We start from the raw sequence: 16,901 nt of genomic DNA, 5'->3' as shown, positions 1-16,901 counted from the left end.
GAAGTGCGCCTTAGATGCACTTTCCTCAAGAGATAAGATTAGGATAAAATCCTTTATTCCTATATTAGATGCGCTTGAAGCCAATTTAAAAAGAAGTACTGTGTACAGTGATGTTGCACAATTGTTTTTCCATTCTTGCTATTCTGATAGCTTCTAAGCAAGAAATTCAGAAAGGTATTGAACTGCTGATGGAAACATTCCCAGAAGATATTGACCTGAAACTTATTGATGAACTTTTGCACTTTCACCTGTACGTGAGACAAAGCCATAGGCTCACAGCAGAACACTCTCTGTCTCCTACAGACCTTTATCAAATGATATACAAGGGGAAAATTCAGATGGCCTTTCCTAATGTGGAAGCAATCTTGCGGCTATTGCTTAGCTTTATGGTCACTAACCTCTCGGAAGAGAGGAGTTTTTCAAGACTCAAAAGAATTAAAAATGAATTAAGGGCCACGATGTCTCGAGAGAGGTTGTCCGCACTGAGCATTCTGTACATTGAAAGTGACAAACTTAGACAAACAAATTTTGATGAAGTTTCCAGATGTCCTTTAGAGGAGAAATTGTGAATTGCAGAATTTTAAATACCCATTATCATCATCCTTGAGCTTCACTCAATTTAGTTTATAACACTCTTCCATTTTCTTCTAGTCGTGAGGGTGGGGGGTTGGGAGGGGCCTCACAAGTGGAGTAGCTGAGGGCCTCTCTTCATCGAAATCCGGCCCTGCTTTTCTTTCTCCCCCACCCCCCATTTTTACAGGGTTTTTGAGAATAAGTAAATCCACAAGCAGAGGAAGCTACCTGTTCAATAATGACCGCTCCCCGCATAAAACGGGGGGCGCTTTTTGCGTGGACGTGCGCAGCCCCTGGATCTGGAGCGGCTCCATCAACACAGGCTTGGCTTCACCTTCCCCCAGGTGGGATACCTGGAGGTCTCCGCCTACCTCAGTCAGTTGTCCAATCCCGCCTGGGGGAAGCGTTGCCAAGGAGACCAGGCCAGGTAGGGGAGGGACTACCTGCTCACACAATAGTGGGAGGATCTTACCTGGGAATCCTCACTTGGCTCCAGAGCTTCTCCCACCCTACCCACCCTCAGTTAAGTCTTATTTTGCAGGTTAACTTTTCTTCACAGGTATGCGGGCGCTGCTACGTCAAGGTCGCTGTTAAAGGGCCGGAAAGGAATTCCCCTGCATTGGCAGGTTTTACCTTTCCCGTAGCAAGACGTCACAACTTTGGCGACATCAGGCCTTGGGCGGAATCCTTTAGTCCATCTTCCTCTTTGCGGCGGCGATACCAGGGTTCCCTGTTAAAGGGGTTTCTGAAGGGAGGCTTTGACCGTACGCCGAGAGGTCGTCATTGCTCTCCCCGGCAGCGGCGGCGTAACGGGGGCGGCTATCTCTGCTTGAACATATGTTCTCCAGAGCCGGCCCATCCCCCCCCCCGAATGGATAACCCTGATGTTCCCTAGGTCCCCGGCTGGGGAGGGATAATGCCCAATGCCTGAGCCAAGTTCTACCCACATCTGAAATATACAAGTTGTGGCCAATTTAATCCCATAGCACGTTGTCTTGAGTCGTTATTCCACATGATGGGGGGGGCGCCTGGGATCTGGGAGACTCCGCCTGTCCACGCAAAGTATGTTGAGGCAATTGCACGCACCCTCACCCTTCCCTCAACCAGCAAACCAACTTACACTGGAGCACTGCAACTAACAAACTGCAATTGAAATGGAAACCCACCTCCTCACCAACAACAGACACTGTGTTCCGGGTGTCATAAGAATAAAAACGTCCCAGTACAGTGGTACCTCGGGTTACAGACGCTTCAGGTTACAGACTCCGCTAACCCAGAAATAGTACCTCAGGTTAAGAACTTTGCTTCAGGATGAGAACAGAAATCGTGCTCCGGTGGCACAGCGGCAGCGGGAGGCCCCGTTAGCTAAAGTGGTACCTCAGGTTAAGAACAGTTTCAGGTTAAGAACGGACCTCCAGAACGAATTAAGTTCTTAACCAGAGACACCCCTGTACTCCTCAGCAGGTGTAGCAAAGGAATAATCATTTACACGCAAATCATAATGCACACCAAAATTTATTAAATCTATCAAAAGAGCCGTTTACTTCAAGACCACCCCAAACCTTCCTATACTGCAAAAGAGGAGATGAATCGTTCTTTTTACCGTTGCCAAAAGTGATGAAATCAAACCACACTTTGTTTCTTTAATCTCTGCCCACTTGGTTCTTTTCTTTTCCTCCTCTTTCCTCAAGTCTTCCTTAAGCACCTATTCATTCTCTCTCTATCTCTCTTGCACAGGGATCCTGGATCAGGCCAAAGAATTTGGCCACTCCAGGCATGGGTGGGTTGAAGTTCACTATCCTCTTCTGACACCTGGGCACCAGGGGTGGAGCTCTGCTGTAGGAAGGGAGGGGTGGGGCTGTTCCTTTTTGCTGAAAAGGTTGGCTTCTTCGCACAACCCATTATTGAGAGAGGAGGTAGAGAGGAGGGTGCCTGGGACGTCCTGAACATCCCGCTCCCAAGGGGTCGTGCACGCCAGCTAGCCCACTCCACGTTACTTGAGCCTCCAGCATGGCCACATACAACCTCCAGGTGGTGACTGGGAAGCAGCTCCGTGCTGGCACCATTGATTCTGTTTTTGCCACCTTGGTGGGCACCCATGGCGAGAGCCCCAAAACTGTGCTAGACAACTGGGGCCCAGATTTCTACAAAGGAGCGGTGAGTGGTTCTGAACAGGATGGGTTGTGGGGGGCGGTGGGCAGCGGAGCATTTGTTTTTTTAAAAAGGGCATATCTTACATTTCCCTCCAATGAGCTGGGTAACTGAAAAGCAGAGTCAAATCTTCCCCAAGGAGCAAAAAAATAATATTTAAGAAGTAAAATGTTAAGTATGCTTCTGTTACTGGGAAAATGAAAAATCTGTTGTTGCATTTTCTCCTGAGAAAGAATTGTGTTTGTCTGTTTGCTTTGCTGGTTTGATACGTGCCTGAAATCAGCCTTGCCTGCTCATGCTTTCCATGTTAAAACTTGCTGATAAATAGTTAGGTGCGTTTATTTCTACGCCTCTGGCCATAGCTTTCCCCCCCTTCCCAATACTGTGTAACAAGTCAGTGGTTATCCAGTTAAACGCTTCCAGTGACATTTAAACAGAGTGTTCTATATGCACTGAGTTTTGAATAAAGCCCCATCAATATAAAAATGTCTAATGATGATTTCATAGAATATTAATTCAAAATAATACGAGACATCTTGGCCCTATTAATTTTGTGTGGTCTTCTCCACTTTCCCCCAAGCAAGGTTAACTTTTTCTGAAACTTGATGACTTTAAAATTAGGTCAGGAGAAGAATGGAAATCTCAAGGCTCCACCCATGTAATTTCTTTTTAAAACATTTTCTTTATTAATTTTCCAATATTGACCCAATATTACCAGAGTTTTGCCAATTATACAGATTCCAATTAATATCAATGCATAGCACATGCATATGGGGCCCCAGAGCTTATTTTCAACCCCAGGGGCTTCCTAGATATTAAATAGTGGGTGGACATAGCAGACGACACAGAGATTTCTCCAAGTAGTTCTTTATAAGTAAGCTGGAACTGAACTGAACAGCAAACAGCTCAGCTGGCCTGCTTTTACAGTATAGGCAGCCGGCTGCCAACATTTTAACAACAACCAGGGTTTCCCGCCTAAATTAACTGACGTGAACCTGAGTGAAAACTATATACAGTCATACCTCAGGTTGAATGTGCTTTGGGTTGAGCGCGTTCGAGTTGCGCTCCACGGCAACCCGGAAGTAACGGAGTGCGTTACTTCTGGGTTTTGCCGCTTGCGCATGCGCAGACGCTCAAAATGACGTCACGAGCATGCGTGGAAGCGGCAAAACGTGGCCCGCGCATGCGCAGACGTGCCGTCGCTTGTTACGTTCGCTTTGGGATGTGAACGGGGCTCCAGAACAGATCCCGTTCGCATCCCGAGGTACCACTGTACATGATATTCTAGGTGGCCAGGGTGAGAACTTCAATACATAACATCCCTCCCCCACCGAGATAAGGCGTTAGTTACAATCATAGTGGTTCCATTACATACAGCAATACCCTTATTGGTTTCAGTAAGGCACATAAGCATATTAATTGACCCTATTCACCATACAGCTTTACATGTGCAGTTTGTCCAAGTGAACATAGTCTTTTAAATACGCTGGGCGCTTGGAAACCCTGCCGGACCACCCAAGGCCAGTACTAGAGTCCGGGTGGCCGCCCAATTCTGGCTGCGACTGTGGTGTGACCAAATGTGGCATTGAGCCCGAGTTCCCTGGCTCCGCTGCTGTCAAAGGAACCACCAAGAGCGGACTTGGCGGAAAGTCAGGCACGGCAGTGGTCTGAGTCTCTGGAGAGCCAGGCAGACCCACCGAAACGGCTTGGCCCAGCTCCATGCCCTCAGTTTGTGAGGAAGATGTAGGTGGAGCCTCGCCTTCCATTAGCGACTGTTCCGGAGCTGGGGCCACAGTTGGGGGCACAGCGGTAGTGTCCAAATCCCCAACCCTGCGCCTTAGCTGGTCTATGTGCCGGCGCCACAAGCGTCCATTCTCGAGTGCCACCTGGTACGAACAGGCCCCTGTGACTCCCACTACCATGGCCAGCACCCAAGGAATGTCCCAAGGTGAGAACTTCAATACATAACACTAGATATCTTTGGCAGGAATAATAATAATAATAATAATAATAATAATAATAATAATAATAATAATTTATTATTTATACCCCGCCCATCTGGCTGGGTTCCCCAGCCACTCTGGGCGGCTTCCAACAGAACACTAAAATACAATAAGTATTGAACATTAAAAGCTTCCCTAAAAAGCCTTCTGATGTATTCTAAAATTCTGCTAGTTGTTTTTCTCTTTGACATCTGGTGGGAAGGTGTTCCACAGGGCGGGTGCCACTACCGAGAAGGCCCTCTGCCTGGTTCCCTGTAACTTGACTTCTCGCAGTGAGGGATCTGCCAGAAGGCCCTCGGAGCAGGACCTCAGTGTCCGGGTAAAACGATGGAGGTGGAGATGCTCCTTCAGGAAGGCATGAAAAGGATGCAATTTGCTTCTAAAGCACATGCTTGTGTATAAATGCTTGAACATGGGGACTAAATACCACTGCTATGCTTCCCTCCATCATCTCCCTGCTGCCACCAGCAACAGATACAGAAGCTACGTAAAGGTTACCATACTATGGCAAAAACCAGGGGTCGGCAAACTATGGCCCGGGGGCCAAATGCGGCCCGAAAGGGTCATGAATCTGGCCCACACGGCCATTTGAAAACCCCTGTCAAGGGTCCGAGACCGAAAGGCCACGTAGGCATTTACCTATACATGGCGCAGCAAGCATCTCCGACATGGCTTTTCAGCAGCGCGGGGACTGATTGGTCAGTCCCTGTGCCGTGCTGAGGTAAATTCCAACGCGGCCTTTCATTCATAGAGCCGCCCATGACTCCCACAGCAGTGGGGGGGCTGAGCAGCTAGGGGCCGGCAGCTTTGGTGAGCTCGTGGGGCTGGCGCTGAGGATGCAGCAGAAACTGGGCTTCCTCTTTTGCACGGTGCTGCTCCTTGGCTCTGGGACTGCTGGTGCTCTGGTCGTCACCCTGAAGATACCTGTAACAGGGCCGTTTCTACGGACTGACGTGGTCGAGAGGGCATTAGCTAATCGGTGTGAAGTGATCCCGAGCTGCCAAAATACCTTCTTTTCTAGACCAGGCCAAAGTCCACCCATTGCCAGGATGGCTTACGAGGACTCCGACCGGCAGCAAGAAATCATTGGCTCAAAGGCAAATTTATTATTTCCTTAAGAGTATTTGTATCCAAAAGGGCTTCCAGAATGGCTTAAAGGTAAAGGGACCCCCGACCATTAGGTCCAGTCATGGCCGACTCTGGGGTTGCGGCGCTCATCTCGCTTTATTGGCCGACAGAGCCAGCGTACAGCTTCCGGGTCATGTGGCCAGCATGACTAAGCCGCTTCTGGCGAACCAGAGCAGCGCATGGAAATGCCATTTACCTTCCCGCCGGAGCGGTACCTATTTATCTACTTGCACTTTGACGTGCTTTCGAACTGCTAGGTTGGCAGGAGCTGGGACTGAGCAACAGGAGCTCACCCCGTCATTGCGGGGATTCGAACCGCCAACCTTCTGATCGGCAAGCCCTAGGCTCTGTGGTTTAACCCACAGCGCCACCCATGTCCCTTGGTCTGATGCAGTAGAAATATATAAATAAAAAATAAAAAAATTGTCCAGTAGCACCTTAGAGACCAACTAAGTTTGTTCTTGGTATGAGCTTTCGTGTGCATGGGGACACTTATTCAGATACACTGAAACAGAAGTCACCAGACCCTTATATATAGTGAGACAGGGAGGGGTATTACTCAGAGGGGTGGTGGGAATGGGTGATTGGCTGGTAGTGGTAAACAGTCAACACCTATCAGCCAATCACCCATTCCCACCACCCTTCTGAGTAATACCCCTCCCTGTCTCACTACATATAAGGGTCTGGTGACTTCTGTTTCAGTGTATCTGAAGAAGTGTGCATGCGCACGAAAGCTCATACCAAGAACAAACTTAGTTGGTCTCTAAGGTGCTACTGAGAGCAAATGATATAATGGTGGCTATGTTACGGTATTATATAACTGTGAAAATGTGAAAATCAATAAAAATCTTTTTCAAAAAACAAAAAACCCCCCCACATTCTGACAAAATCCAGGCTGCACTTCTGAGTGCAAGAGCGATAATGGGGCATTGAAGGGCAGGGGAAAGTGAGCTGGTGCTTAACCCTTCCCCCACCGCCTGTTTTCCACTCTGTATCCTGCAACGGATTGCCCTTCTGTAGGGAAATCAGGTGGATGTTTCCTCTTTCCCCCAGAATTGAGTATCATGGCTTCTTCCTTCCTTCTTTGCTGTTGGCAAACCCCTGGTTCCCGTAACCGGAGAATATCTGGAAGAACTAGGTTGTGAAACTTACATTTTCTTTCTTAACTTAAGCTGCACTCTGTTGCAAGCGGCTTTTGTAATGGTCTTGTTCTGAAGAAAACCAAGTCCATCAAAGGAATGCAATATTTTTATTCATTGCATTTATGTTTCATTTATTTATGAATGAAGGGTATGCAATCAGTGTGGATGAGGAGTGGGGAAACACAGCCCTGGGGCCAAAATGCAGTCTTCCGGTCCACTCTATCTGGTCCTGGAGAGTCTCCACAGGATGCACCCCTCCCCACGTGACTTCACAATGGTGGAAAACATCCTGGAATTTTGATAATCCCTCTCCTTTGCCCAGGTGGAGGGCAGAGGAATGTGCAAGTGTGTGTAGGAATTGGTCTACTGTACAAAGGTGTAATTAAGATTAATTGCTCTGCCCTACCTTTGCCTTGCCAACAAAGGCCAGTCTAGTTAAAGCTATGGTTTTCCCAGTAGTGATGTCTGGAAGTGAGAGCTGGACCATAAAGAAGGCTGATTGCCGAAGAATTGATGCTTTTGAATTCTGGTGCCGGAGGAGACTCTGGAGAGTCCCATGGACTGCAAGAAGATCAAACCTCTCCATTTTGAAGGAAATCAGCCCTGAGTGCTCACTGGAAGGACAGATCCTGAATCTGAGGCTCCAGTACTTTGGCCACCTCATGAGAAGAGACGACTCCCTGGAAAAGACCCTGATGGTGGGAAAGATGGAGGGCACAAGGAGAAGGGAACGACAGAGGACGAGATGGTGGGACAGTGTTCTCGAAGCTAGCAGCATGAGTTTGACCAAACTGCGGGAGGCAGTGGAAGACAGGAGTGCCTGGCGTGCTCTGGTCCAGGGGTCATGAAGAGTCGGACATGACTATACGACTAAACAGCAACACCTTTGCCTCTGACCAGCCCACCATCCACATGTGGCCCCCTGGAAGGGAATGAGACCCTTGAGCTTCCCCAGTGATGGATTGTATGGCTCTAGATGGACCAATGGTCTGACTCAGTGTAGGCAGTTCAGTGTGGTGCAATGGTTAGATTGCTGGACTGGAACCTGGGGGAGACCAGGGTTCGAATCTCCACTCATCCATGAAACTCACTGGGTGACCTTGGGGGCCAGTCACTGCCTCTCTCAGCCTAACCCAACCTTTCAGGGTTGTAGTGGGGATTAAATGAGATGGGGTGACCTGTGTACACCCCCGTGAGCAGCTTGGGGGGGGGGAAAGGAGGGCCCTGTGATCTCTGGATGAGGGGCATTACATAAATGCAATGAATGAATGAATTGGCCTCATCCACACCAATTGCCTACCCTCCAGCATTTCTCTGATGAAAATAGGGACATTCTGTTCTACATCAGGAAGATTCTGGGGTATTGGGTCCCTTGATGGGGAGTTGGACCCCCCAAATTTTCTTATAATGTTGCAGGATTCTCAGTCAATAAGACAGACACCGGGTTCTCTGAGGAAAAGCCTTTGGCTTATTAATCTGCGCAGCTGGCTGCAATGGGATCGCTACCAAAAGCTGAGCGTCGTACCAAGATCAGAGCAGGGTTTTTATAGTGCGAGACAAACAACTATCAGCAGAATATATGACGACATCCAGAACAAGAAAGAATTTTGCAAGCAAGCAAGCAAATCGCAAGAAACTCATCCCACCAGTTCCTCTCCTGGGGAACTTGATTTCCAAGCAAGTTTCGAGATAAGTTCCCTTCTCAAGATAAGCTCACTTCCTCAGTATGTTTCTGAGCACAATTCAAAGTGTTGGTGTTGACCTTTAAAGCCCTAAACGGCCTCGTTCCTGTATACCTGAAGGAGTGTCTCCGCCCCCATTGTTCTGCCCGGACGCTGAGGTCCAGCTCCGAGGGCCTTCTGGCGGTTCCCTCACTGCAAGAAGCAAAGCTACAGGGAACCAGGCAGAGGGCCTTCTCGGTGGTGGCGTCCGCCCTGTGGAACGCCCTCCCACCAGATGTCAAAGAGATAAATAATTACCTGACATTCAGAAGACATCTGAAGGCAGCCCTGTTCAGGGAAGTTTTTAATGTGTGACATTTTAATGTATTTTTAATCTTTGTTGGAAGTTGCCCAGAGTGGCTGGGGAAACCCAGTCAGATGGGCGGGGTACAAACAATAAATTATTATTATTATTTCCCATTTCTTCCCAGAAACTGCTATCTTTGCAGACAGAGTTCTGGCCCGTCTTCTAATGACTCACCCATCGCGGGGGTGGGGTGGGGAGACAAACACCGTCTCTGCTTCTAATTGGGGCAGGGGGTGCTGAGGCAAGTAAATTCTATTTGTTGCATCCATCAATAACAGTAGATTAGTCCAACAAGCAGCTAGCTGCCTGAGTGAGGGTGGTGTTCTTCTGAGGGCTGCAGCGCCAAGGGTGGCTGAGGACTTTGATAATTCCCTTAGAGCCTACAGGCTAAATTAAAGGTGAGGTTTTTCACCTGGAGTTGAAATCTGTCTCTTTATCATCCCTTCCTGCTTTCTAAGGCTGCCTCTGGATCTCCCGACTTTTCTGTTGCAGGTGCATGACTACGAAGTCACCTGTGAGCAGGAGCTGGGGGAAATCGTGCTTCTCCGTCTCCACAAAGAAGTTGTATCTAATCTGCTGTCCACTAGCTGGTACTGTAGTTTTGTCACCGTGACGTCCCCCAAAGGAGAAGTCTATAGATTTCCATGCTATCAGTGGATTGCGGGCTCTGATACCCTGGAGCTGAGGGAGGGATCGGGTAAGTAGACTTGCTTGAAGAGAGAGAGAGAGAGAGAGAGAGAGAGAGAGAGAGAGAGAAGAAGAAGAAGGGCCCTACTCTGCAAAATCATCTTTTAGCCTGTTGATTGTTTGGACAGCATGCCCGTCCCCCCAACATGGTGATCAATGGTATTTACTGTTCATAAGAAAATATAAACTACAGTGGTAACTTGGTTCTCAAACTTAATCCGTTCCAGAAGTCGGTTCCAAAACCAAAGCGTTCCAAAACCAAGGCGCGCTTTCCCATAGAAAGTACCGTATTTTTCGCCCCATAGGACGCACCGGCCCGTAGGACGCATCAAGTTTTTTGGGGGGGAAATAAAGGAAAAAATTTTTATTTCCCCCCCAGGCGCTTGTGGGGCAGGCAGCGGGGAGAAGCGCTCTTCTCCCCGCCGCCCGCCTTGAGATCAGGTCCGGGGACAGCGGGGAGACGCGCTGTGCCTCCCCACTGTCCCCGGAGCTTGCGGGGCTGGCGGCGGGGTCTCCCCGCCGTCAGCCTCCAAACCACTTCGGGAGACAGCGGGATGGCGGCGTTCCGCCTCCTTCTGTCCCCCGACCTTGTGGGGCTGGCGCTGGGGCTCTCCTGAAGCCTGCATTTGCCCCATAGGACGCACACACATTTCCCCTTCATTTTTGGAGGGGAAAAAGTGCGTCCTATAGGGCGAAAAATACGGTAATGTAAAACGGATCGATCCGTTCCAGCCTTTTAAAAACAACCCCTAAAACAGCAATTTAAACATGAATTTTACTATCTAACCATAAAATGATCCATCAAATGAAAGCAATAAGCAATGTACTGCAGTCACACAATCAATCAATCATCCAACCAGTAGCTGAACTGGGTTCCACACAGTCAAAAAAACAAAAGAAAAAAGAGCCTCAGAAACGCAAAATAAATAGCAAAAACAGACAGACCTCGGTCTAACACTCCAAACAGAAGCATGGCATTCAAAAAGGAGCACGTTCAGCTTCCAAAAAAAGTTCCCAAACCAAAACACTTACTTCCGGGTTTGCAGTGTTTGGTTTCCAAGTTGTTTGAGTACCAAGGCGTTTGAGAACCAAAGGACCACTGCACCAGATCTGAACCGAATGAAGCAGGCTGACATAATAAACACTATCTCTCTCTCTCTCTGTGTCCCTCCAGCGAAGACACCAGCTATGGATACTCTTCAATTACTCAAGGACCACCGGAAGGAGCAGCTTCAGCAAAGACAATCTTGCTACGAGTGAGTGTGGCTGCTGTAAACTTCTAGTCATGCAACCTGTGTGTGTGTGTGTGTGTGTGTGTGTCTGTGTAATGGATTCCTGGGTTCTGCCTCCAGCTCTCAGGGGTGTGTGTGTGTGTGTGTGTGTGTGTGTGTGTGTCTGTTTGTGCTTCTAGCCCTCATTCCTTCCATGTCCAATGTTCAGAGTGCAAGTGTTGTTGCTTAGGCAGGTTACTGACGGGCACACTTTTGGGGAACCACAAGGTTTGTAGGGATGCAACAAATCATTCAGAGGAGGAAGCTTAAGTGAGCAGGAAACCTCTGTGCTCAGTGGACACAGAATGCTGGCTTACTGTTGGGGAGCAGGATGGGAAACCCATTTGTCCCAGTATACCTGAAGGGGCATCTCCACCGCCAGCTCGGACACTGAGGTCCAGCTCCGAGGGCCTTCTGGCGGTTCCCTCCTTGTGAGAAGTGAGGTTACAGGGAATAATAATAATAATAATAATAATAATAATAATAGTTACAGATAGGTAGCCGTGTTGGTCTGCCATAGTCAAAATAAAAAAATTCCTTCCAGTAGCACCTTAAAGACCAACTAAGTTAGTTCTTGGTATGAGCTTTCGTGTGCATGCACACTTCTTCAGATACACTGAAACAGAAGTTGCCAGATCCTTCTATATAGTGAGAAGGTGGGGAGGGGTATTACTCAGAAGGGTGGTGGGAATGGGTGATTGGCAGATAGCTGAGATGAGCCTGTTGACGACTCTTAACGACTGCAATAGGTCTTACAGGAAAAGGCAAGGGGCGAGAAGGTGAAAAATGGCTTAGTCATGTATAATGAGATAAGAATCCAATGTCTCTGTTCAGACCAGGTCTCTCCATGGTTTTAAGTTTGGTAATGAGTTGCAATTCAGCAGCTTCTCTTTCCAGTCTATTTCTGAAATTCCTTTGTAGTAAAACAGCTACTTTGAGATCTTGTATAGAATGTCAAGATCTTAATAATAATAATAATTTAGTATTTATACCCTGCCCATCAGGCTGGGCTTCCCCAGCCACTCTGGGCAGCTTCCAAAAGAATATTAAAATACTGTAATACATCAAACATTAAAAGCTTCCCTAAACAGGGCTGCCTTCAGATGTCTTCTAGAAGTCTGGTAGTTGTTGTTCTCTTTGACATCTGGTGGGAGGGCGTTCCACAGGGCGGGTGCCACTACTGAGAAGGCCCTCTGCCTGGTTCCCTGTAACTTGGCTTCTCGCAGTGAGGGAATCGCTAGAAGGACCTCTGTGCTGGACCTCAGTGTCCGGGTAGAACCAGGCAGAGGGCCTTCTCAGTGGTGGCGCCCCCCCTGAGGAACGCCCTCCCATCAGATGTCAAGGAAATAAACAACTACTTGTTTATTTGGCGGTTCTTTCACTGCGAGAAGCAAAGCTACAGGGAACCAGGCAGAGGGCCTTCTCGGTGGTGGCACCCGCCCTGTGGAATGCCCTCCCACCAGATGTCAAGGAAATAAACAACTACCTGACTTTTAGAAGACATCTGAAGGCAGCCCTGTTTAGGGAAGTTTTGAATGTTTGATGTTTTATCGTGTTTTTAATATTCTGTTGGGAGCTGCCCAGAGTGGCTGGTGGGGAAACCCAGCCAGATGGATGGGGTATAAATAATAAATGATGGTGATGGTGATGGTGATGAAGATGATGAATGGAATAGAGTTTCCTGCAGGAAGGTGTGGATGAGCAGGCGCTCCCCCCCCCCCCCGACCCCGCTCTGCAACATTTTGTTGCTGGTTCCACTTATGTGTCAGGAGCCAGCCAGCAATAAATCACAAGGAGTAAGTGAAGTTTGGGGACGCGGGTGGCACTGTGGGTAAAACCTCAGTGACTAGGACTTGCCAATCGCATGGTCGGTGGTTCGAATCCCCGTGGCGTTGTTGGTGGTGATAATCCTGCTGCCAATGTAGTTCCAGATGATGCCAATGTAGTTCCAGATGATGGCACAGACTATCAGAGCCCAAAAGCCTCAGGTGAGTCTGACGCTGACTCAGACTTAGCAGCTTCATATACTTTAGCTCCCCATTCTCCCAAAGAGGAGGAAGCACTAGAACAAGAGGATCAGAGAGTTTTGCGCAGATCCGAGAGAACAACCAAGGGTGTACCACCGAAAAGGTTTTCTGAAGAGTTTGCAAAGACTGCGGTCACGAGCAACTCTGGTGGGGTTTTTAAACCAGGCATGAAGTGTGCTGAGAGTAATAGCACAGAACGCTGCATTTATTTCCTTACCTGATATTTGAAGGAAAGCGTGTATTTGAGTTCTGAAAAGTGGTTTGTTCAAATCTGCCTAATTAGAAATGTCAATTTGCATTTGAGAGGAAGAAGTGTGTGAGAGAGAGTCAGTCAGTCAGTGTATCGGAGAAAGTGAGAGTGTTAGAGATCCTAGAGATAAGATTGCTGCTAAGAGCAGCTGCAGACTCTCAGTGTAGCATTGATTTATGCTTAGAATATTCAGCTCTGTATATAGTTTTGTATCATAGTTGTAGTTACAGAAAAAAGGAAGATATTCTACAGAGCTGCTCTCCGAGTGGTTTATACTCTGCAAGACTCTGCAAAACTCTGCTGCGCAACGACTGTATTATTGAGACAGTGAATCCGGTGCTCTCAGCTCTAAGCTGTGAGTCCACAGCACTGTGACCTGTTCCTGTGAGAAAGGAGGTCTCTGGCGGTGCTACCCAGCTCGCCTAGCCCAGTCGGGGTTGAGGTGCATGAGTCCAGTTGGTGCACTGGCTCTAGGGCGATGCTGACAGCGGGGTGCGCTCCCGTTGCTCGGTCCCAGCGCCTGCCAACCTAGCAGTTCGAAAGCACCCCCAGGTGCAAGTAGGGACCGCTTACCAGCGGGAAGGTAAACGGCGTTTCCGTGTGCGGCTCTGGCCTGCCAGAGTAGCTTCGTCACGCTGGCCACGTGACCCGGAAGTGTCTTCGGACGGCGCTGGCTCCCGGCCTCTAGAGTGAGATGAGCGCACAACCCTAGAGTCTGTCAAGACTGGCCCGTACCGGCAGGGGTACCTTTACCTTTAAGTGAAGTTAACTCTTTGTTGGGAGAAGCTAGGTCTGCTCAGGCGTGCCAGGCCTAATGAGCACAGCAACTCTTTTCAATAGGCCTTGCCCCAATGAGGCAGTTGTGAAGGTCCCCACCTTCCCACAGCTGCCTAAGTCTCCTCCTCCTCCAGGTCCTTCCCGTGCAATCACAGACTATGCCAGTGTGCCCGTCTTTGGCCTACCACTTCATACCTTTCCTGGTCCTGGGGGACCAGTGGGGGGGGGAGCTGGTCACAGCAGGAGGGAGAGACCCCCTGCCTTCTTCACCAGCCTCACTCACCTCTGCCTCTCGACCTCCCACCTCTCCTTCTTCAGCTTCTGCCTCTGATTCTGGACTTCCGTCTGACACAGACTCTCCCCGCTCACTAAGCCCTGTTGCCTCTTCAACTTCCGATATCTCTTCTTCCCAACACCAATCTTTGGGCTCTGAGCCTTCTTCTCTTGGTGGCAGCAGCTACTACTGTGCTATAAGATCCACTGTCCTGTGATATCATATATGAGTTTGACCTACTGATGAAGCCCAGGATGGCGAAACAAGGCTAATATTCCGGAAATCCTTGTTTTAGACTCTGTGAAAGGATTCTGTGGAACTGTAACAACCTTTCATGTGGATTGTTGGACTCTAAGAACAGACGGGTGGAATAAACACTTTCACATATATGGACCTTATGCATAAACTGATTAGAAAATGAACTGCTCCACTGGATCTTCTACTTTTTTCGTTGGACTTTATGAGCTACTTCTGTTGAATTCTGTAATTTAATACAATGAATAGTAAGAATTTTTTTGCAAATGTACAGCCGGTTACATCTTGTGTCTTTATTGAATATTATGCAACCAGTCCATGACATTGTGATACCGATTTCCTTCTGCACAGGTGGAAGAAGTTTGCTGAGGGCGTCCCTTTCCATCTGGACGTTGCATCGACCCAGGAACTGGACACAAACATCAGGTTTTCTTTCATCAAAGCGGCGGATTTTGCCAATCGCTCCAAAGCCCAGTAAGTTTGGGGAAAGAAGCCGCAATGTTGGTGGCAGATCATGTTCCTTGATGCAGACCACTTTCTGGGCTACGCACAGGCAGTTCCAGCCCAGGGTCTGTGGTAAGCAGTGATGTGTAGGTGGGTTCCCACGAGGCACTGGCGTAGCGTGGGGGGTGCAGGGGGGGCCGGCCGCACCGGGAGCAACATCTGGGGGTTAGGGTTAGGGGGTGCAAATCCACGGGTTAGGGGGCGCAAATCACTTGCCTTGCCCCGGGTGCTGACAACCCACGCTACGCCACTGCCACGAGGCAAGACACAGTGATAACAGCAAGAACCTTTACTGAACTAACAGAACTGGACAACAGGGGCAAAGCAACTGCTTATATACATTTCTGAAGGCCTGGGCCACTCCCACTACCAACGTGATTGGCTGTCTAAACTTCCAAGCTGCGAATCATGAATCAGAGTTTCAGGGCCAATGGCAGAGGCCCAAATCCTGAAATGTTCTGCGATTGGACAACATGTATCAAATCAGAACACAGGGCCTCAGAATCCTTAGTCCAGACTCAAGCTCAGGCAAACACAGACCACTGAATACATAATAAGCAGGCAAGGGGAAGGAGAATTCTGCAAGGAGGAATAACGCTAGTCACCGTTGCTCTGGCCATTCACACCTCCTGCAATGCCCAGGAAAGGTCTCAGTATATCCCCTCAGAAATCCACTATGTGGGACATACCAAAAAAAGTCCCAAACTGACTGACAACCAAAGTAAAGCAATAATAATATAATAATGAAATTATGTACACACATGATAGCAGATGAAACATTTCAGTATCATATCATTTGCGTTGCCCAAATCCCAAGGAAAATAGAATTGTAGAGTTGGAAGTGACCCCAAAGATCATCTACTCGAACCCCCGGCAATGGAGGAATATGTAGCTGCCCCGTATGGGTATCGAACCTGCAACCTTGGTATTATCGGCACCATACTCTAACCGACAGAGCTATCCAGCAAAAAGCTGTCTTTGTGTGGCGCCAAAAGGAAGACAAGGCTGGTGCCAGGCAGGCCGTCTCAGAAAGAGCATGTGAGATTGCTCATCCACCATGTCTTCCCTCCATGAGAATGTCATGGGGTGGAGATGATGGCTTCTTGCATTTAGTGATGCTCTCTGTATAGTATCACACTGTTTTACTGGCCGCTGCTGAAATTCTCGCCTTGGCTTCTATTGATGATTGATTCGCTGTTGTATTTTAGCTTTGGAAGCTGCCCAAATAGTATTGTCATTGCAGTGTGCAAATGCTTTCAGTAAGTACAGTGGTACCTTGCACCTTGGTTCTCAAACAACTTGGAACCCAAACACTGCAAACCTGGAAGTAAGTGTTCTGGTTTGCGAACATTTTTCGGAAGCCAAATGTGCTCCGTTTTGAGTGTTATGCTTCCGATTTGAGTGCCACACTTCCATTTTGAGTGTTACGCTGTCCGTTTTCGCTATTCATTTTGCATTTTTGTGGCTCCTTTTTTTGGGGGGGGGTGTGTGACTGTGTGAAACCCAGTTCAGCTACTGATTGATTGATTGTGTGACTGGAGTACTGTTTATTGCTTTCCTTTTATGGATCAATGGTCTCGTTAGATAGTAAAATTCATGTCAAATTGCTGTCTCAGGGGTTGTTTTTAAAAGTCTGGAACAGAGTAATCTGTTTTGCATTACTTTCTATGGGAAAGCGCGCCTTGGTTTTGGAACGCTTTGGTTTTGGAACAGACTTCCGGAACGGATTGAGTTTGAGAACCAAGGTGCCACTGTAATAGATTGGCGGTGGCAGCGGGTGGGGGGCTGTTTCCTGTTCATGGGGCACCTTTAAAGGACAAGGAAGAGCACA

At 48.4% G+C, this 16,901-nt stretch overlaps 1 protein-coding gene across 1 annotated transcript in view; it reads left to right on the top strand.

Moving 5' to 3' along the window:
• Window positions 1-2,271: 2,271 nt before the first annotated feature.
• LOC308462233 (hydroperoxide isomerase ALOXE3-like) overlaps window positions 2,272-16,901 on the top strand; it is a 28,997-nt gene continuing 14,367 nt past the window's right edge. The window contains exons 1-4 of the mRNA XM_080979748.1: window positions 2,272-2,730; window positions 9,518-9,722; window positions 10,887-10,968; window positions 14,918-15,040. Of these exons, the coding sequence (XP_080835874.1) occupies window positions 2,584-2,730; window positions 9,518-9,722; window positions 10,887-10,968; window positions 14,918-15,040 (557 nt within the window). The 5' untranslated portion in view covers window positions 2,272-2,583. The remainder of the gene's footprint in view (window positions 2,731-9,517; window positions 9,723-10,886; window positions 10,969-14,917; window positions 15,041-16,901) is intronic.

The sequence above is a fragment of the Podarcis pityusensis genome (genome assembly GCF_964106645.2).
Source record: "Podarcis pityusensis genome assembly, chromosome: 13".
Taxonomy (NCBI): domain Eukaryota; kingdom Metazoa; phylum Chordata; class Lepidosauria; order Squamata; family Lacertidae; genus Podarcis; species Podarcis pityusensis.
This window is presented reverse-complemented; position numbering and strand designations above follow the sequence as displayed.